The 22,013-nt window shown below is 37.9% G+C and overlaps 1 protein-coding gene across 16 annotated transcripts in view; it reads right to left on the bottom strand.

Annotated features, from left to right (window-relative positions):
* Positions 1-22,013, bottom strand: part of Ptprk (protein tyrosine phosphatase receptor type K) — a 547,270-nt gene that overhangs the window by 408,558 nt on the left and 116,699 nt on the right. For all 16 annotated transcript variants that reach the window (XM_031380660.1, XM_031380676.1, XM_031380659.1 and 13 more), the window contains exon 2: positions 7,225-7,347. In XM_031380660.1, coding sequence (XP_031236520.1) covers positions 7,225-7,347 — 123 coding nt within the window. The remainder of the gene's footprint in view (positions 1-7,224; positions 7,348-22,013) is intronic.

Raw genomic sequence — 22,013 nt, 5'->3', positions numbered from 1 at the left:
ATTCTTTTTCTCTCCCTCTTCTTTAATACTAAACTGTTGTTCCCTTGCGAGATACATTGGAGCATATCTGACTATATCTATCATGTACCTGAAACAGCAGGGAAAATGTCCTGTCTCACCATGCCACTTCCTTTCTCTGTAATGTAGACATTCTTCAGGCTGCATTTATGTACATGGGGATAATAATCCTTCCATTAAAAAGCAACTGTTCCTTGGGGGCTGACTCTTCAAGTACTCCACAATAGCCGTTAACTCCCTCACCTCACACTGCCTCCAACCCTTGGTGTTTCTAATAAGCAACTCAAGTATGGTAAACTCTCCTGTCTGCACTCAAGGCAAAAGTACTGGCAGACATAATGATGACAGAGTTGGGAAGAGCACGTTGAAATAAGCCTGTAATTCTTGTCCTAAAATATACCACTATAAACAACGCCCTAACAATTATTTTCAAACTCTGACTTTACTCAGCCTCCCTCAGAGAATTCTTCAGTTTCTTCTTCTAGCACAAGTATTCTCATGACACAGTGGATGCTATGTGTTTCCAAAGGATGACCCATGACAAGTGTTAATCAAATAACTAAAAACAACATAAAGGTAAATGGAAGAAAGGAAGAGACTCGCCCCAAAGGACGTCGGGAGAAAAACCACTGTAGATTAAATCAAATAAGTCACACCATACAGTGGACATATGTATCTACACTGGAGTCAAGGAAAGGTGTCACTTTGCCTATAATGAAATACAAGCAAGGTGGTCGTGTGGCAAGTTACTGATGTGTACTGGTCATCTGTGAGCAAGTGACACTCTCTACCAATCTCAATATCACGTATTTTATAGGGTTCTTAGGAGGATTAAAAACTTGGATATAAGACAGGGGTGACGACTCAAGGGTGGAACACTTGTCATGAGAGCCTTGGTACTGTACTTTGCATCTCTAGATCTACGTAAACCTGGAGATAGTATAATCCCAGGGCTTCTCTGGCAAGATCAGAGGTGGAAAGATTCAAATCCCTAGAAGTGCATGTTTCAACTAGACTGAGAAACATAGAAAAACAACAGAGAGACCCTGTTTTAAACAAGGCAATAACACACAAAGCTGTCCTTAGACCCCCCCTGACCTTCACACATATGCCATTATTCAGCTAAGCATGTGCGACACACACACACAAATATGCATACACACACATGCACACACACACATTCACTGGAGTTAACTTTTGGCTCTAACATGCATGTACAAAGGGGTTTGAGTTAGCAAAACCAGTTACAAACTTTACCTGACAGCCTTTAGCCTCTAAGTATTCCTCAGATCAGCCACCAGGACAGATCAATTGGAGTTAGAGTTATGACACTGAGTACAGAATTTAAGTTCCTTGTGAATGCTGTCATATGCATTAAATTGTAGACATCAAACTTTCTATTCTCACTACATCCTAGCAGCAGAAGGAGGTACCAACCTTAGTGATAGGTGAGCATATTATAGCTGAATATGCAAGCAGAGTGAACCTCAGCAAATAAGTACTTAAAGAATGTGAGCATTATTAACAACCTGACTAATAGAGTGTGCAAAAATCTAAGAAAACAGCCTCAGATTTAAATACAACAAGTTAATATCCAGGCTCATTTCTTAGCATCGTAGGAACTCTCTCTTATACAGACAGTCTCATCTGCTCTCTAAACATTAAGGCCATAAACTACTGAATCACACCTCACTAACTTTTACAAGGCAGAGAAATGGTTTCCTCCTTTAACCTTCCGGTTAATCTAAATTAGAGCTTTTATTATTTTTAATAATATACAGTATGTACAATTTAAGTCAAAAACTCCATGTAATGATTTATATTATTAGCAGTAGAAAGAAGCAAGATGAAGGTGGAATCTAATGTAGTCATAATTGTAACTACTGTCAAATAGGTACTCAAGAGAGTCTAAACTAAAATTCAATTAAACATTTCAGAGAAACACATCTTTAAAAGAAAAAGTACTTACAATTTCAGTGGAAGACAAATGTAATGATATGTCAGCCTCCCACCTTGCCCTCACATCTAGAACAGGACAGTCAAATGGGAAAATGAATTTGTTTCTGTTTCGTGCAGTCATAAGCATAAAAGATATTTAAGGATGAAGATCACAGACATAAAAATATGTGAGATCAAAGAACAATGTCTAGCTCTGTCCACCATATGCATTCTCTCTGGTTTGTCATAAAATGGATATAACAGGTTTCTGTGTGGAGAACGGACATTAGTCAGATAAGCAAGGTAGAGAAAGTGGGAATTCTCTCCTAATAACTGACATTTAAACATGTCAAAATTAAATGATATCCCTTATAAGGGCAGAGTTTACTGAATAATTACAATCTTCTGATCACACTAAAATCTCTCATTATAATGTATAGGAAACAAAAAAAAAAATCCTCTCTGATCGTTTTCTATAAGAAGAGAGAATTTTTTTCCTCTATTTATGAACAAAATCTCTTATTTATTTAATGTGAGGTGTTGAGGGGAGGGGTGGGCCTGGGCAGAAACCCTATGAAGACACCCAGTGTTATCTCCTACCACACTCCACTTTATTTTAATGAACATGAAGCTCACAGTGTCAGCTGGACTGATAGGTCAGCACCTTCCCAGGATCTACCTGGCTCCATCCTCAATACGGGAGTCAACAGGCACACGAAGCCATGCATAGCTTGTTATGTAGGCACTGGGGACTTAGGTCTTTGTGCCTTCACAGCAAGCATTTTTACCCACTGAACAAGAAACTATCAAACCCTGTATTATAAAAGCTGCCTCTTTTGTCTAAAGAAAATAAAATGGTATCTTAAGAAACTGAAAATTATAACTATGCTATATGTGCATGAAGACATTATTAGTTAGGTGGGAAAAATATATAATAATATTGAAACAGAATAATCTCAATGGACATATGTACAAAGGAGATTGAAAAACTATCAATATATGAGGTCAGAAAACATGTTCCATGCCAGTCAGGATGCTCCACACCCTTCAGAGGACCATGTGTAGATACAGTAAAAATGGGGGATGATTTGGTGAATGGATAACTAGACAAAAAAATAGAAATAAAAATAAATAAATAAATAAATAAATAAATAAATAAATAAATAAATAACCTGACCAAAGCCCAAAGATGGACTTGAAGAATCAAGGCTTATGGGATCAAAGGAGGAAGAAAATAAAGATTCTATCCCATTTGAGGTCTTGGGGAATGTATCTTTTTTTGCTAACCTACAACATTATCATTATTATCCTAGCTTCTCAATAGTATGTTTCTGTCCTCAACAGCCTTATGTCCTTGTCACTTTTTGCTAACTTATAAGTTACAGACAAGACAACAAACAACGCACCATCACCATTCAGTAGTTTCTCAACTGAGAGCAGCTCAAATGCTCCCCAGGTCAATAATCGGGGCATGCAGCATCTGGGCATCCCTCTCATGCCGGCTTGCCATGCCCTCGCACAAGTACACACAGTAAGAGACTTCTGGGCATCCCTCTCGTGCCAGCTTGCCATGCCCTCACACAAGTACTCACAGTAAGAGACTTCTAACTCAGCAATCGCTGTGCCTATTTTTGAAATGTATGAACATCAAATGAAACACTCCTGTATCTGTTTTTCACTCCCTGATGATGGTTTTGAAATTCGTCAACATTGTTGCTTACAGAATGGGTCAATTCATTCACATTGTGGCATGATATCTACTTCATTATATGAATACACTCCCAGGCTTTGGTACATTGTACTACTGACAGGGATTCAGGCTGCTTACATCTTGGAACTATTAAGAACACTGATGTTATATTCATTCGTACATTCTTTGAATGAACACATAGCTATGGCTTTCTAGGCTTATATCCAAGAATGGATTAGCTGCCCATTAGGATGCACAAAGGGGCTATGCAGATGTTGAGTCTCCAGTAGCCTGAGATGCTTCCTCTTGTTCCCCATTCTTCTCAGTAACACCTGATGTCACCATGGTGCAGTTAAACTCATTATACATTTAGTTTGCATCCCATTGATGAGGAGCTTCTCCTATTGTCATATGACTTTGCTACAGGGCTCATTCATGAAGTGTTTGTTCTTCTGAAAGCTACTTTTTAACATTTAATGATCCTTTTTGTCATCATTACTGTCATCTAACAAGCTAAGAACTGCTCTGGAATGTGGCAAGCAGTCACTAACAGTATCATATTTGTCACAAGACATTTCCTTATCATCTATAGTCTTCCCTTAGCATTTAGAATTGTGTATTCACATTTCTGGTTTTCTTAACCCTCTAATGGCCAATAAGACATCACTAATTAACAATGCCCAAGTACAGCAAAAAGTTCACTACTGTCCTGTCTGCTGTGTCTGCTTCAGACAAATAGACTTCCTATGACAGAATGCATGGGATGGCATGGTGATTTGTTTCTACTTACGATTTTTTTTTTTTTTTTGGTAAATAAAGTAAGCAGGCCTACCTGTTCGTATGAACAAAAAAAGATGGGTCATTTGAAATTTTTAAAATACATTTATTTATTTTATTTTATGTATATGAGTGTTGCACATACATATATGTGTATGTAGCATGTGCATGCCTGATGCCCATGGAGGTTAGAAGAGGGTATCTCATACCCTAGAACTGTAGTGATAGAAAGTTGTGAGCTATGGGTGCTGAGGATGGAACCCTGATCTTCTAAAAAGAACAAGTATTCTTAACAGCTGAGCCAAGTCCCCAGGAAGATTATGAAAATATAGTAAATTTAATTATGTCCTCTTTGCCAATATATTGGCAGCTTAATGCTCAGCAGGCTCTTTAAATTGGAGAAAAATATCTTATAAAAAAACTGACCAGGGCTAGAGGAGATACCTCAATTAACAAAATACTCGTCATTCAGGTATGATAGCCTTCCTTCTAGCGCTCATACCAAAGCCTGAAAACTTATAATCTTAAGTGTAAAGGATGAGACAGGAAGATCCACATTGGCCAGCCAAATAAGTCAACTCTGCAAGCTCCAGGCTATCTTATGATGCTGTCTCAAAAAGTAAGATGGAAGATTCCTTAGAAAAGCAACCCAAGTTTGTCCTCTTGCTGCCACATGCACAAACACACATGTACACGTGAACCCACATCTACACTTACATGTATATAAAACAGGTGAATAAAACCGGAATACACATGGGTACTTCTCTCACTTTTCCTTAGACTAAACATAGTTACAGTCTGCAAAAATGAAAAAATAAAAATAACGTGTCCATGACCTTTTCCCTTCTTTGCATGATTAATTATTTAATGTGTTATTAATTGGAGGATATGGCTGAATATCAAACACTTTCAATTTCTGTTCATAACATCCTTTACTGTAACCGATGATTAAGTAATTGTGTAAAAGGTGAACCAACAAGGTCATCTGAACATTCTCTTCAGCTCTCATTACCCACCATCAATAGCAATTAGTAATGGCAACATTTCCATAAATCAACATTGTTCTGATTATTCTCTGATGATAAACAGTCAAAATGTGTGCATTCCAGACCACCTTTTTAATGTTACATAAAAATTAAGTCTAAATATACCACTGAGAATACTGAAATGAAAAACATACAGAGATTTGTTTAATCAGAAAGAGCCAGAATAATAGTGTATGTACCTTTGAAGGAAGATTACAAACCAATGCACAAAATGAAGTGAGTCTGCCCAAAGTGTCAGGGTCAAGCATAAGAAACCAAGGGTGTCAAGTAAACCCTGTCCCCACCCTACCCTACGATGTATTCATCCATGAAGGAAATTATGCTTCAGTGTAGCCTCAAAATTACCATTTGTCTACTTAGACAGGGAAAGCTACAATTGAGAATAAATAGAAGGCTTAATCTCAGCATGTACTTCAGAATAGAACTATGAAAAAAAATTCCACAGAACATACTCGCTGAATTCGTTTATACCCTCATTGAATGTCTATTGTTTGGGTTTTATTTTATTTGCTTTGAGAGCTTATCATATTCCACTGATCACCAATGATTTTTCCTTTTGTATTTATGAATCATGTTAACTAGCAAGGGTTCTTAATCAGTCACCATAATTGATATTTGCACTTCCACTGTCGATGTCTAAAACTCACAGTCAATTATGAAGGACATGCTGAGTTTATAGAAAATTCAATTTTAGCTATCTTTATGTAATTATAATAAAAAATGAATTATACTTCAAGAGAAATTATTTGAAGAATATTAACATCAACTATATAATTTAGGCATAAAGAAAGTATATTATCTTTTACACATACATAATTTTATATGTAATCATTTGCTTCTTTCTAAAAAAACACATTCTCCTAGGTAATATGGTTCATATTTTATGTTTATGTGTCTGATTCTTATAACTATTCAAATTATTCCTAAACACATAACTTATAGTTAGTTCCAAATTAATATACAGAACTAAAAAACACACTACTCCCATATTGTATTAAGTAGAAAGTATATATTGATATGCTATTTTGCTGTGCTTTCCACAAATCACAAAAAAAATCATGACTTGTCTTAAGCACTCAGAAAATATTCCTGATGAAATCAAAAGTCTATACCTACAACAAGTTCTAGATCAGTAAGAAACAGATCTCTGTGTATATCTACAAAATTTACTCAGAAAGCAAATCAGCTTAATAATTTTGTCTCTAAGGTTTCTCTCTGTAGAAGAATTGGCTCACTCATTTTCTGTGGGAGAATGAGACCATTTATCTCCTGACCATAAACTAGTGCTTGCCTAGAATCTAACTAGATCACACCTGTGAGATATGGTCAAATATATGAAATAAGAAGTGAATCAATGATAAAGTGATTTGATCAAGTGATAAAGAAATGAATAAATCGCATGGTTAATATATTTTCCTATAAATTTTGTTTGTACGAGGTTTTTTTATTTTTCTTCTTTTCTAGTTTTACTTGATCATTTTGACTTCTTATTAAGGGACAAAAAAGCTAATGTTTAAAAAGTTACATATTTTTTGCAAAGCACAGAAAGTTGTATTAAGAAATCTTGAATACAGGAGGATATAGAATATTGTTAATAAAGTGGGAAAGAAAATTTTAAGATTTTTTTTACATGTGACCAAACAGAGCAGTTACTAAGCTTAATATAACTCATTTTTACTGTTACATGTAAAGTTAAAAAGTCTTGTTTTTCTCTGAAATAGTCCCCAGATGCTGAATTAGAAGAATGTGTCTTACCTTGAGGCATTTCAGGGGGCAGGTAATGGGGTTCCTGTGCACTGACATGGACCCACTCAAAGTCATCATATAAATCCTGGTGGTAGTCACAGGCCGCTGGCCCATCATCAAAAGTACAGCCACCTGGAAAGGAAGCGAGGAACATGGTAATGTTCTGCATGACCTTTGTCCATTGAGAAAAGCATTGAGCAGCAAGAGAACGTGGGAAATATGCACCTAGTGTGACACTCGTGATCTTAATTGTCAATGGCACCTCTGTTGATCTCTACTCCCTTTAGAAATTCAATACAAATAGAAACTTCATGTACTCAACTTGTCAGAGCCCCAAAAGAGAAGCTGAAGTTTTGAATTATTTATAAAAATATATGATGAAGGTTTCCTTTGGCTTATAAATCTCCAACCTAAACACTGTTGCCAGTGTTACTGGAAAAGGGGTAGGAAGAGAGAAAACTTTCCTTGTAATACAAGTTCAAACCTGTGAAATTCATGTTTTAGCCTTATCAATCCCTTGATTTAAAAGATGTCCATGGGTGGTGCACGCCTTTAATTGCAGCACTTGGGAGGTAGAGTCAGGTGAATCTCTGTGAGTTCGAAGCCAGCCTTGTCTAAAGAACAAGTTCCAGGGTGGCCAAGGCTACAGAGAGCAACCCTGTCTCTGATAATACACATATTACACACAGATACACATGCACACATGCAACACACACATACACATGCACACACAGACAAAAACAAGAATAAAGGTGTCTGTGATGTCTCATACAGTGAATAATTCACAGTTTACCAGGGTGTAAATAGTACTTGAGATCTGGGACAGGCATCTCTGTGGATTATCTAGATTATTTTTAAACTCAATACAGTTTTAACATGGGAGAGGCTGCAGCCCGGGATGGATCAGATTAGCCATTATGACACCCAGGCTTCCTTTGCTTAATGACCTGATTCTTTAAGAGCACAAGTAGCCTTTCTCCTTTGACATCAGTCATCCTTACCTTTGTCTTGTACTTTCAGATGTGACTCTACAGCAGAAGGAAAATGATTATTCTTCCTTCTTAGCCCATCTATAAAGGGGGCATAGTGAACTTATTCAGTTTACTCACATTGGGAAAATAAGAAGAGGCCTGTATGTCTCATTTTAAAAGAAAATGGATTACAACTAATAAAAACCTAGCACTGGCTTCAATGAGAAAAGCCAATAACCTGTCTCCTTTCAAGTGGCTTATTTGCTTAGTTTCCATGGAGATCTGTATGGAGAAACTTGGGGAATTCTAAGGCAAGCAATAACAGGGAACAGATGGAAAACTTCAGACCATTAAATTCTTCCCCCTCTCCTCATCAAAACTTTATCACTTTGGATATGAGTGAAAAACTTGATCTTCAGCAATGATGGAGAATAGCTGCATCGAAGACAAAATTGTAAGAGACAGAGAAAACCACAAGCCCAAAACCCTTCTCAAGAGCACAACACACTGTGGGTTCTCTTGAGTCTCTTATGACTACAGAAATCCTTCACTATAACCCAAAGCCCAGCAGATGGAACATGTATTATCATGGTTTAAATACACTTAAAATGACCTTAGTTACATAGGGTTTCATGAAAGGGGATGAACATTTCTTTCAAAATTAGTTTAATTCATTTAAAACCTTCAAAAGAGCAATGCATCTTTGCATCACAAAGGAAAAGACTTTCTCACAAATACAATTTGTTATCACAAACCCAAAAAGACTTACAGCTTTGCAATGTATGCCTGCAGAGCCCCCATTACCTTTTACACAGGTCTGGTGCCCTCTGTATATAAACTTAAACTACCAGTAGAAATCATGATGACTCATTTGGAAGACAAATGGCTGTAATTGTTGCCCTTCATAGACGTGGTTAATTTTAGACACCAGAATTCTGATTAACAGTAACAGGAGAAATAGTGATATGAAGTGTGTTGACGGTGCATGTCACCACTATATTATCAATATGTCAGAAGGATCTTGAAATCATTAAACTGATCAGCTTGACTTGTATGATAAGAAAAATCCTTGAAGATAAATCTTCAATTTCTACTGTACAATAAGTTCTAATCCTAGAGGTACCACAAACCTATTTAACACATGGAAAGCACATTTATAAACCTGCTGTAGCCCATTCTTACAATCATTTTTGGCTATCTGGGCTGGCCAGTGCCCTGAGCAGACCTTGGGAGAAACTCTGCAGCCAGTCCCAGACACCTAGAGGAAGCTCCACTCACAAGTGCTCTAACATGCCCAGGATCAGAGGTGAGGAGGACACAACATCTGTCCCATCTGCCCCAAGGAGTAACAGGGACGAGTGGGACCCAGGCAGACAGGAACTCTGCCAGCCCAGTGGCACTGGTTCCTTCCACTCTGTCTGGACCAGTGCCCAAAGCAGACCATGGGCCCAAATTTTGCAGCCAGTCCCACAGCATCCAGAGGTGGCTCTCCTCCCAGGCACTCTGATATGCCCAGGATCAGAGGATCAGAGTCGAGGAGGGCATATCTGTCCCAATACTGGGAGCTGCTGGGACCTGTGGGAACCAGGCACACAGTGGTTAGGGTTAGCCCAGTGGTTAGGGTTGCTTCCAGTCTGTCTGGGTAGATGCCCTGAGCAGACCTTGGGCGCAAACTTTGCAGCCAGTCCCACAACACCCAGAGGAAGCTCCATTCCCAGGTACTCTAACAAGCCCAGGCTCACAGGATCTCAAAAATCACAGGATCACAGAGACAGCTTGACTCTGAGGAATTCTGACACAATCAGGATTACAGGAAGGACAGGCTCCAGTCAGATTTAGCCAGGGAAGGTAGCACTAGTGCCACGCCCACTCGTCTACTCCAGTAAACTCTATGAGTCAGGCTTGAAAACCTGATCATGGACCTGAGGTATATGGCTTCAAAGGGAGCTAGCTTGTCTCCTGGGTATTAAGTCACTGGCATCTCCTAACTCAGATGTGTTCCAGATTGTTCTCTGCAAAAGTTTGTGGAGAGTTTTGTGTGCATTTTTTTTTTGTTCAGACATATAGATATCCTAAGAAATGATTCATAAATAGCTAAAACTGAGATTGAACATTATTTCCTGGCCTCTACAGTGATTCAATGATCCTAATTGATTTCCTAGCTATAATTAGCTTGGAATTTTTACAAGGAAGCTGCCTTATTGGAGCAATCCCACACAAGGCAGAATTATTTTACATACCAGAGAGAAGTTGAAGGGCTTCCATCACTAATTATCAAGGTTACAGTCAAGGATATTCTCAGGGACTGCTAGAATGGGACCTCCAGGTGCTTGCCTCAGACAGAACTAGAGAATTTATCTTGGGGCTGTCAAGATAGCCCAGCAGGAGGATAGCTGAGGATAGCTCCTCCACTTTTCACCTGGCTGTTTGATCTTACTGACTTTGATGTGACGACTACCTGCGTACCTGATCCCTGACATTTGCCCTGTTTCTGTATAAGCCTGATTTTTATTTTTGTGCAAATATACTCAGATTCTGCACCCCCTTGTGTTGTTTCTGTTTGTCATTTGTTCAGCAATACCTTGCCGACCTGACTAGGACCCTGTCCCCCTAGAGGTTGAAGGAGGCCCAGACTGGCCAGCCCGTGGCACACTAGAGATAACCAGATGGCAGGAGGCAAGCGTAAGAAAAATAAACAACATAAACCAAGGTTACTTGGCATCATCAGAACCCAATCCTCCTACCATAGCAAGTCATGGACACACCATCACACCAGAAACGCAAGGTTCAGATCTAAAATCACTTCTCATGATGATGATACAGGACTTTAAGTAAGACATAAATAATTCCCTCAAAGAAATACAGGAAAAAACAGGTAAACAGCTAGAAGCCCTTAAATAGGAAACACAAAAATCCCTTAAATAATTACAGGAAAACACAATCAAATAGGTGAAGGAATTGAACAAAACCATTTGATCTAAAAATGGAAACAGAAACAATAAAGAAATCACACATGGAGACAACCCTGTAGATACAAAAACTAGGAAAGAGTTCAGGAGTCATAGATGCAAGCATCACAAATAGAATACAAAAGATTAAAGAGAGAATCTCAGGTACAGAAGATACCATAGAAAATATTGACACAACAGTCAAAAAAATGAAAAATGAAAAATGCTCCAAACCAAAACATCTAGGAAATTCAGGATACAATGAGAAGACCAAACCTAAGGATAATAGGTATAGAAGAGAGTGAAGACTCCCAATGTAAAGGGCCAGTAAACATCTTCAATAAAATTATAGAAGAAAACTTTCCTAACCTAAAGAAAGAGATGCCCATGAACATACAAGAAGCCTACAGAACTCTAAATAGAGTTCTGGACCAGAAAAGAAATTCCTCCCAACACATAATAATCAAAATACGAAATGCACTAAACAAGAAAGAATTTTACAATCATTTTTGAAAAGAGAATTTCTAGTGAAGTGACAACAAAGTATAGGGGACAAGAGAGAGATAATAATAATAATAACAATAATAATAATAATAATAATAATAAATAGCAAAAACTCTACGCTGATAAATAAAACAGAATAATCCATGTAATACAAGATGATCAAAATTCTAAAAGAAGCAAGGAAAACAGACTACACTCACTAACGTACACCTAAAGAAGGAAAGATACACCAATCAAGGAAACACAGTATGTCTTCCATGATGTCCAGCCCCATGTCTAGGGGATTGCACTATTCTTTTCTAATGACCTCCTCTTCCATTCCAACTGAAATACATGCTTAAGTCTTTTCCTGAGCCCTGCTTCTTCATACTTAGAAGAGAAGAAAAGCAGTGCATGAAAACTGAGATTGCAAATGGGAAAAGAAGAGAAAAGTAGCCGGGCAGTGGTGGTGCACACCTTTAATCCCAGCACTTGGGAGGCAGAGGCAGGCGGATTTCTGAGTTCGAGGCCAGCTTAGTCTACAGAGTGAGTTCCAGGTCAGACAGGGTTATACAGAGAAACCCTATCTCGAAAACAAGAGAGAGAGGGGGGAAGGGGTAACATATGTATGAAGAAATACAGTATTGTCAGGGCCCAAGAACGTTTCTGAACAAAAGCTATGAAATGTATAGAGGAGTCAGGCAGAAATGACTTAACATGAGAGGTCTCTGATGTCACAGAAAGAAATCAGACAGTTCAATCTATAGTTGTATTGAAACCCCTAAAAGTTTATGCAGAGGTACACTGAGAAAATTATACATCTAGTAGCCAAGTGGAGTACAAAAGAGAATAAGATAAACTGAGACAGCAACATGCTTCCAGCTTACAACACATAGCACACCTTTCACTATTGTTCTATTGAATTGTTGTTCTATTGAATTTTTGGTGGGGGGAGGGGCAGAGAACAAGGTGGGCTTGCTAGGGTCTTATATATGCTAGAGAAGGACTCTTCCATCAGGCTTCATCCCCAGCACTAATCCTACCATAGATTTGGAGCAAATTCTAACATACCATATTCCCATTAGTGATTTTTGAAGAATAGTCGTCTATGGTATATGATCTTCAAAAATGCACATTCCTGAAATACAGTATTTAAGAGAGAAACATCCCTGGGCATGTGGTGGCACACACCTTTAATCCTAGCACTTAGGAGGCAGAGCTAGGTGGATATCTGTGAATTCAAGGCTAGTTTTGTCTATGTAGTGAGTTCAAGCCCAGCCAAAGCTATAAAATAATATTCCATCTCAAAATTATAATGGAATTGTCTAAGTACAGCTCTCTAGAGTCCTCTGCCAGTGACTCCTAAAGAATCTGTGGACTCATTAAAGTTCTAGGATTGTAGAGATGTAGAGAATTAGAGATCCAGAGCCAAAATTATCTTGAGGTTCCTTGACAGTCATTTATTAACAATCTCTTTATATGAAACCTACCATGATATCAACAATTAGGTATAATATATTCCTTTTGTCAGAAAACTTAGTGCACAGGTACTAATTTATATGAAGATGCGTGCTGAAAAAGTCATGAACCTCTAAGGCCTGTGCCAGGGAATTCCTACTTTATGGTGATCCTTTCTAGAAATTTGGGAGAAAAATTATTTATGCTAAAACTCTTTTGAGGTAAGTGAGACAGCTTAAAATGTGAGGATACTTGCGACTAAGCACAACAACCTGAGTTCAACTCAGAAATCCACATGAAAGAACAAAATCAACTCCCCCAAATTCTTATTTGCTCTCTCTTTCACTCTCCACAAATAGGCAGACAGATAGACAGATGATAGTGATAGATATATTAATTGATAGCTGATAGACATATGATAGATGGATAGATAAGATGATAGATAGATAAAAGATGATTGATAGAATATAATACATGGCCTTGAGGATAGAACCCTGGAGTATATACTAAATATTATACTAACTAAACTATTGTCTCTGCCCTGAAGCTAAGCTTTTAAAAAATACCCATGATCTGGTTAATTTTAAGGAAAATAAGTAAAAAGTAAAGTCCTTAAGATCTGGGCAGCTTGCTCTGGACAATCTGTGACGGGTAGGCAGGATCTTCACCACTGTTCCTTCCAGGGCCCTCATCTTTTTACCAGTTCCTGACCAAGAATAAATGCAGGGGACAAACAGAACTATCACTAACAGTCTTTACTGCTTCCATGGAACAAGCTCCATTTAGCTGTAAACATGGAAAACTTTGTTAGATTTAAGCATAGGAGAAAACTTTATTCCTCTAAAAGAGCATATTCAAGGTCATGGAATCTATGTTGGAAAATACAGTAGGCATCCTTAGTATAAATGGATGATGATTAGAGAAATATAGAATCAACCTTCACCAGTTGTGAACTAACCAATAATATAGGGATTTGTTCACTTATGTGGCAATCCACATCAAAAGAGAAATTAATACAGTATACAAATTTAGACCACACATGGTATTAAATTAAACAAGCTTTAAATAGATCCTCTTTACTTATTCTAATACAAAATCACAAATATAAGGGGCTGGAAGAATGGCTCAGAGATTAAGGGCATATAGTGCTATAACAAGCATGAATCCAGCAAGGACAGGGTTCCCAGATACCAACTCCAGCTCCCAAGGGATCCAATGTCTTAGGCTTCCAGTAACAACTATGCTCATTTGAATGTACTCACATAAAAATACATAATTAAAATAAAAAATTGTCTAAGAAAAGTAATTACAATATAAATTTACTGGTATGAAGTCAAAGCCTGAAGGAGTTGGCCAGTATGCCTCACCAAAGTAATTCTGAAGGATTTAACAAAAAAAAAAAAAAGTTTTACTCTTGACTGATATTCCATTTGATCAGAGCAGATCTTTACTCCTAGAACAAGATCTTATTGGGAAAAGTAGGGAAATGACTTTCAGAAAACATTCCTCTGAAAAATGCTGGAATGCGTAAATAGATCTCCGCTTCTTGTTAAATCTATACTTCTGGGACTATTGAAGGTACAAACTGAGAACTGACAGACGTGATCAATGCCTGGTAGTGTTTGTCTATGTCAACTCTAAAGACAAGCAACCCCTCTTCCTCAGTCCACAAGTTAAAATACACACGTATGAGAAATATTCAAGTACACACAAAGAATTTGTGCCTTTATGAGAGGATGAAAGGATCCTGTGCCATTTTAATTTATTGCCACTAAGGATCAAAACTTAGAAAATTTATAAATGAGTCTTTTAAAAAGATAACCAACCCAGATTCAGAAGAATACTCTTTGTGCTGCTTGCAGTTAATTGGTATGTGAAAATATTATCTCAGCCTAGTGCCTTGAAAAAGAAAGGAAATCCTAGCATGTTTCCTATGAATTAAGAGCTATCATTTATGGTTAGGTAGGAGTAACTCCTATTGATGAGGAAAGACTGCATTTCAAACATACCCACTGATTATCAAATTGTTCCTTCCTAGCGTTCCACCTCTAACTGAAAATACATGTTTAATATGTATAATCCAATATCAGGTAGCTGGTAAGACTTTTTATTTAAATTGTCCAGGATTCAAAGCAAATTCTATACTTTCACTGTATAGCTATCCTTCAATGAGAGCAAATTAACCAGGATGGAGAAAGAAGCTCACTGACACACCTCTTCTTCCATTCAGATCACCATTCAAATGCACGAAAGCTCAGTTAGGAACATTCAAATGCACCAAAGATCAGATAATAAGACCTGAGGAATGTCCTGGCATACACTTAGGTGATGGAAGAGAGCATGTCTGTAGACACAACACAGAGTGTGCCTAAGTACATGCACAGCTTTGTCATTTTCATTTTCTGAGCTTCAAATCACTCCCCATTAATTCCAACACAGTAATAACTACCAAACAAGGGTGTAAGGATTAGTCAAAAACCTCACATGTAAAGGTGCTCACACCTAGTATCTTTCTACAAAATATGTGCTTTCTATATCCCTAAGCAATTTTTTTAGTTATAAATGGGCTATATAGTTTTGACCCTGCACAGGTAATTAACACTTAAATCTTAAATAAAAAGAAACATTTTTCAAATTAACTAGACCATAAAGATTACTAAGAGGTTTCTGTACAAGCAGTTTTCCCTGAACACTTACCACAAGTGCTCTCAAACAGGAAGTGTGCCTTAAATCAGGACTGACAAAAACCTATCTATGCAAAGCCAGTTTGGAAACATTTCAGTTTTCCTTTTCCTTCTGTTCCAACTACACAATTCTTGTAATAGCAAGAAAGTGGTCAAACACGAAAAATCTAACAGATTACAAGACTGCACTGGAAGGATAGGTTTCCTAAAGCAAGTGTCAGGCTAGATGTGGCCCCATGGGCTAAAGTTCACTAGCCCTCAGCTTAGATCACTCTCATCCGAAATAGTCTTAAGACTACTATTGGAATTTAGCCTGGCTAAAGGCTTATTTCCACATGAATCAAGATGAGGAGCGGTGGGCAATATCAGGAAGTTAGACTGGAGATGGATCTAAAACCCACACACTTGTCACAAATCCAACACTGAGGGTGCTGAGGTAGAGAAATAAAACACCCACTACTCTAAAGGTTTAAAGCCAGTAGAACCAGAGAAGAATTTTATAGCATGACCTATAACCTTGCATGTATATGTGGACATGCATCCTATTGAAATATTGGTCACCCTAGAGGTCTGTGACTTCTAACCTCACAATGAAACTAATGGATGATTACATACCTGTAGAAATCACTTCACAGATAAAAAGAGTTTTATTAAAATGTAGCAGTACAAGCCTCTAAGCTCAGCATTTGGCGGTGGAGGCAGGAGGACCCAAAGGCCAAGTAAAGGCCAGTATAAGATTTGGCTTGTAGTGACCTTGAGGTCAGCCTGGTCTATAAGAGATCCTTCCTCAAAGTAACAAAAGAGGGTGTGGGTGGGCAGAAAAGGAATATACGAATAAAAAGAACCTCATAATAGAAAAGTAAGTAAATAAAACTCACTCATGATAACACAGGAAGAAGCAGAGAAGACACGCTGAAGCAGTTGAAAGCACAGGCCTGGATCTAGGTTCAATTCCCCTACCCAAGTGTTGTCTCACAGATTTCTATAATCCCAGATATAGGGAATCTGAAGCCTTCTTCTGACTTCCTTGGGCACAAAGCATACACATAGTATACATACATACATACATGCATACATACATACATACATACATACATATATACATACAGCCAAACACCCATACACAAAAAATAAAAACTAATAAATGTTTAAGAAAAATAAGAAGCCGGGTAGTGGTGGCGCATGCATGCCTTTAATCCCAGCACTTGGGAGGCAGAGGGTGGATTTCTGAGTTGGAGGCCAGCCTGGTCTACAGAGTGAGTTCCAGGACAGCCAGGGCTACAGAGAGAAACCCTGTCTTAAAAAACCAAAAAAAGAAAAAAAAGAAAAAAGGTAAGAAAGAAAGAAAGAAAGGAAGAAAGAAAGAAAGAAAGAAAGAAAGGAAGGAAGGAAGGAAGGAAGGAAGGAAGGAAGGAAGGAAGGAAGGAAGGAAGTGAGAGAGATAGGGAGGGAGGAATGAGGGAAGAAAGGAGACAGAGACTGAGACAGAGATAGGGAGAGAGAGACAAAACGAGAGACAGAGAGACAGAAAGAGAGTCAACACAGATTATGAATGGAGGTCATACAAGCTGATCATGCCAGTAAGTGCCCAGTCTCACTCTACCCAGGACCCTGGCCAGGTGGTGCCTGATAGCCTGTGGAGCAAAGACTTTGAAGTCACACATACTGAAGTCACGCCCTCCTCTTTGATGCCACATACAGGAGGGTATCCTTGTTGCAGGGGATGGTTAATACTGGCTGTCGACATGCAAGATAGGGAACCACCTAGAAGGCAAACCACTGGGAAAGTCAGAGAGGAGTTTCTGAGCTAGCTAAGGTGGGAAGAGCCACCTTAAGGAGCTGCCACATCATTCTGTTAAATGGGATCAGAGCTTGAATAAGAAGAGAACGAAGTCTGAGGACTGGCATCCTACATCTGGCTATAGATATCACAGGACCAGCTGCCCTGTGTCCTTGTTGCAACACGCCCACTTCCATGACGAATATATCTCCTCCAATGAAGGTCAAATGAACCATTTACTTCTTTGGTTGCTTATTCCCTGGTATTTTGGACACAGCGATTTAAAAAAAGTAACACATCCTACAGGTTAAAAAGTCTGTCTGATTACTAATTTTAAGTAGGGTGGGTTAAGATAAAACTTTGGTGAACTAGCACTGGCCTGTTAGCTTCATGTTTGACCTCTCCCATAAGACACACAACAAGCTATGGGTTTTTATTTAATGTTTTAAATTATTTTTGTTAAGATACAATTATACTACTTCCCCTCTGCTCTTCCCTTTCCTCTCTCCAGCCCCTCCCATGCCTCCCACTCTCAGATTGACAGACTCTTATTCCTTATCATTGTTATGCATATGTATATATACATATATATATATATGCAGGCTGCTGAGTTTGCTTTTGTTTTATGTATATGTATGTATATATGTATATATACACCCATATATGCGTATACATATATGCACACATATACATATATATGTACACATATATATATATACATATATATACATAAATATATCCTCAGGGCTGGCCATTGAATATTACATAACCAATCAGGGCTTCACCCCTGGGAGAGACTAACTCGCCCTCTCTCAGCAGTCCCTTGTAGCCTGTAGCTTTTTATATAGCAGTGGAATCTCACAGACTTTGGGAATCGTTAAAACAAACAAACAAACAAACAAAAAAAACTAAATTAAAAACTTTGTTCTTAATAATGCAAAGTTTTTAGCACTATTTTCTAACACTACTTTCTGCTGGCATACTAACTGCAGGATAAGAAATGCTTCTGCTTTTGTTTGGTTTTTGGGGGTTTTGTTTGTATGTTTTTGTTGGTTTGAGGTTTTTTGTTTTTTGTTTTTTGGGTTTTTTTGTTTTGTTTTTGTTTTGGGTTTTTTTTTTCCAGGGGGGGGCGGTGCATTGGTGTTGTTTTGGGTTTTTTTTTCCAGGGGGGCGGTGCATTGGTGTTTCTCATGCCTGTATGAGGGTGTCTAATCCCCTGGAACCAGAATTACAGACAACTGTGAGCGGCAATGTGAGTACTAGGAATTGAACCTGGATCCTCTGAAGAACAGCTGGAGTGCTTGACCATGGAGCCATCTCTCCAGCCCCAGTTTCTTTTCCTTTTAACTATTCCAGCAAAAATCCCATCCTTTGCACTTAGAGTTAGATATACAATCTTAAGGAAACCACTGAACAAAGTAATTGAGAATAAATGTAGTGAAAAATAAAATTCCCAACTGAATCCACATTTACATTATGGTAAAACTTGAAACCACCCAAGCTTGACCTTAAGCTGATCTTTGTTTTGTTTCTCACAGGGAATTACTGGTGGGTTTCACTTCACCCACAGTGGACAAGTTCTGGCTTATCTCTGTGCTTGCTTCTGACCCCAGTCATGCAGGGATGATGGATCACTTTTCATGATGAAAAGACACTGTGAGAGGATGAAGCCATGAAAAACAATTCCATGACCCAGGCCTCCAGAAGAGATGTAAGAGCCTGTTAGATCAGACTGGAAGAGCTATCTAAAATATGCTCACTCATATCTTAAGATTAACAATTCACCTAAGACTCTAAAAAATAATGAAACTAGGATCAGAAACTAATTGAGGTAATTAATATGCAACTCCAACAAAAGCAAAAGCACTGTTTCTATATTTTTCATGGAACCCTTTTACTATCAAAATATATTAAACTTGATTTACAGAAAAGATATACAACCCAATATCTGTGTTTTCCATGTTTCTTAAAGCAGATATTTTACTTTTTTTTCTATTTGTTTATATGTGTGACATATGTATGTATGTGGGTTGTGCATGTGAATGTGTGTGTGGTATGCATATGCACGCACATATACCACACACACATTCACATGCACAACCCATATACCACACACACATTCACATGCACAACCTACATACATGCATATGTGTATACATGTAAGTATGTGCATGTGTGTTTGTGGTGTGGGAACATGCATATACCCCAGCATACAGAGAGATCACAAGAGGAAATCTTCCATCTTACCTTGTCACTCTGTCTCATTTCTTAGAGACAGTGTCTGTCCTGAAACTGGCCTAGACTAAGCAAACCCCAGTGAACGTGCTCACCAAGTGCTGGGATTACAAGAGAATGCAGGGCCATGCCAGCTTTTTCTATGGCTGCTAGAAATCTGAACTCAAGTCTCCCTAATTGAGCAGCAACTGTTCTTACTCAACAAGTCATTAAGCCAGGTTCCTTAAAACATTCTTACTAGGTAAGAGTTATGGTCGTCTTCTGCTGTCTTCTGATGTTATAACAAGAAAATTGCATGTCATTATCGTTTCAGCCAATATGCTAGCTGATGCTATTAAAGCCATTAGCTCACTCTACACATCACTGAAGAGTCTGGCTTTCTGCCAGGCCCAGAACAAACAAGCATCTCACAGAATAAGTATGGGTCACAATAACTTCCTCCTTGTAGTCACCTTTCAGAAAAGTGGAGATGGTTAAAATTTGGTGGGACTGAGCCATAAAATAAAAATCCCCCAAAGCACAGATGCATACAGGCATTTAAATGTCACTGGATGAGAGAGGCCATTCCATTGTAATGGAGAGTCAAGTAGGACAGCCATAATCAGGTTTCTGTTAAATTAAGCCACACCAAGATTCTAGTCTGCCTGGGTCATCCTCTTGCTGGTTTCTATGCTGTATGAAGGCAATTCAACTTGAGTTTCTACTCTCTACTTTCACCAAGTACTTCGGAACTCTATATTCATTATTTGAGAACTCTCCAAATATCCTATACCATTAGAAGCCAAGTGCACTTGATGCACTTGCGATTGAAGTTACTGTGAAGTTAGGGATTGGGTTAGGAAATATCGGCTGGCATTCCCATGATTGCTCTAAGCGAGTGTGAAATTCTTAGTGCAAAATAACTGATAATTTGGAAAAAGAGATAAGAAAATCTGAGTTTACAATTATGCCCTTCATTCAAGACTTGGATGAGAGAGGATAAACTCCAGTGAAGAGGAGAGTCACCACTGGCTATTCCCTGGCAGAACTCCTAAAACATAAAAAACTTGACTCTGTCTTGAAATGAGGTATAATTGGGTTTTTAAAATGACCTTAAGTTATATATCAACAAACTTACAAAAAAAATCTGGCCCTTACTACTCATATGAGAAAACGCAATAAGATATAACATTTCACATGCTAGAAAAATATGGGAAAAGTGTTGGTACAGAAAAGATATCTGTGAAATGAAGCATAACTAATAGAAAGAAGTTAACTCTCTTATGTAGCAGATCCTCTCAGAACAGGAGCAAGAGACGTGCAATATCATTTCACCAAGTGTGATAACCGGCTGATACAATGTAATCTATTTAATTAATTTTCTCTCTAAAAATTATTCTAAAGCCTTACAACCAGTTCTAAAATTTATCAAATTGAGAGGTTTACTTAAAAAGAAAAGAAAAAAGCAAATATCTTTCTTCAGAGTGGGATACAGAAATGGGGATATTTGCTTTTTCTCTTTCTAATTTTCTATATAAGAAGAGAAGCTGGGGAATAAGATTTGAATAATAGATGAAAGGCAGAGACAGTGTGGAGGTGGCATTTGAAGTCTAGTATCCCTGTGCTGAATGACAGCTTTTATGACTCACTTCTCATCCCAAGCCAGAGCACACATTTCAGAAATTTCAAGTAATAAACAAAATAAAATAACATAAATTATTTCAGTGTACTACTTTCAAGGACATCTGGACACATAATTAAACTTTTTAAAAAGATATTAACTTATGTCTCAAATAGTATATATATATACGTATATATATATATACACATACACACATATATATATAAAATAGTTAATATGTATATATTAACTATTCATTTGAGGAAACCTTGTGACAAAAACAAGGGGCATAAAAAAGACTAAAATCTCATTATTTGCAGGAACATGGAACGGAATGGACATAATGGAAAGATAATATATAAAATGAAATGAGCCAAAAAAAAAAAAAAACCCTTACATATTCTCATTCATATGTAGAAGCTAAATTTGTTGATTTTATGGAAGTAGAATGTAGAGTAATGACCATTTGTGGTCAAAAGGAAAGACAGGGGAAAAGTCAGGAAACAGAGACTCAGAGAGAGAAGTGAGCACCAGTGTGCTCTGCAAGAGTTCCCAGGGTTACCACCAAGTACACACACACACACACATACACACACATACACACACACACACATACACACATACACACACACACATACA

This window comes from Mastomys coucha, unplaced genomic scaffold (genome assembly GCF_008632895.1).
Source record: "Mastomys coucha isolate ucsf_1 unplaced genomic scaffold, UCSF_Mcou_1 pScaffold2, whole genome shotgun sequence".
In the NCBI taxonomy this organism is placed as follows: domain Eukaryota; kingdom Metazoa; phylum Chordata; class Mammalia; order Rodentia; family Muridae; genus Mastomys; species Mastomys coucha.
Note: the sequence above shows the minus strand (reverse complement) of the source record. Positions and strands in the feature narration are given on the sequence as shown.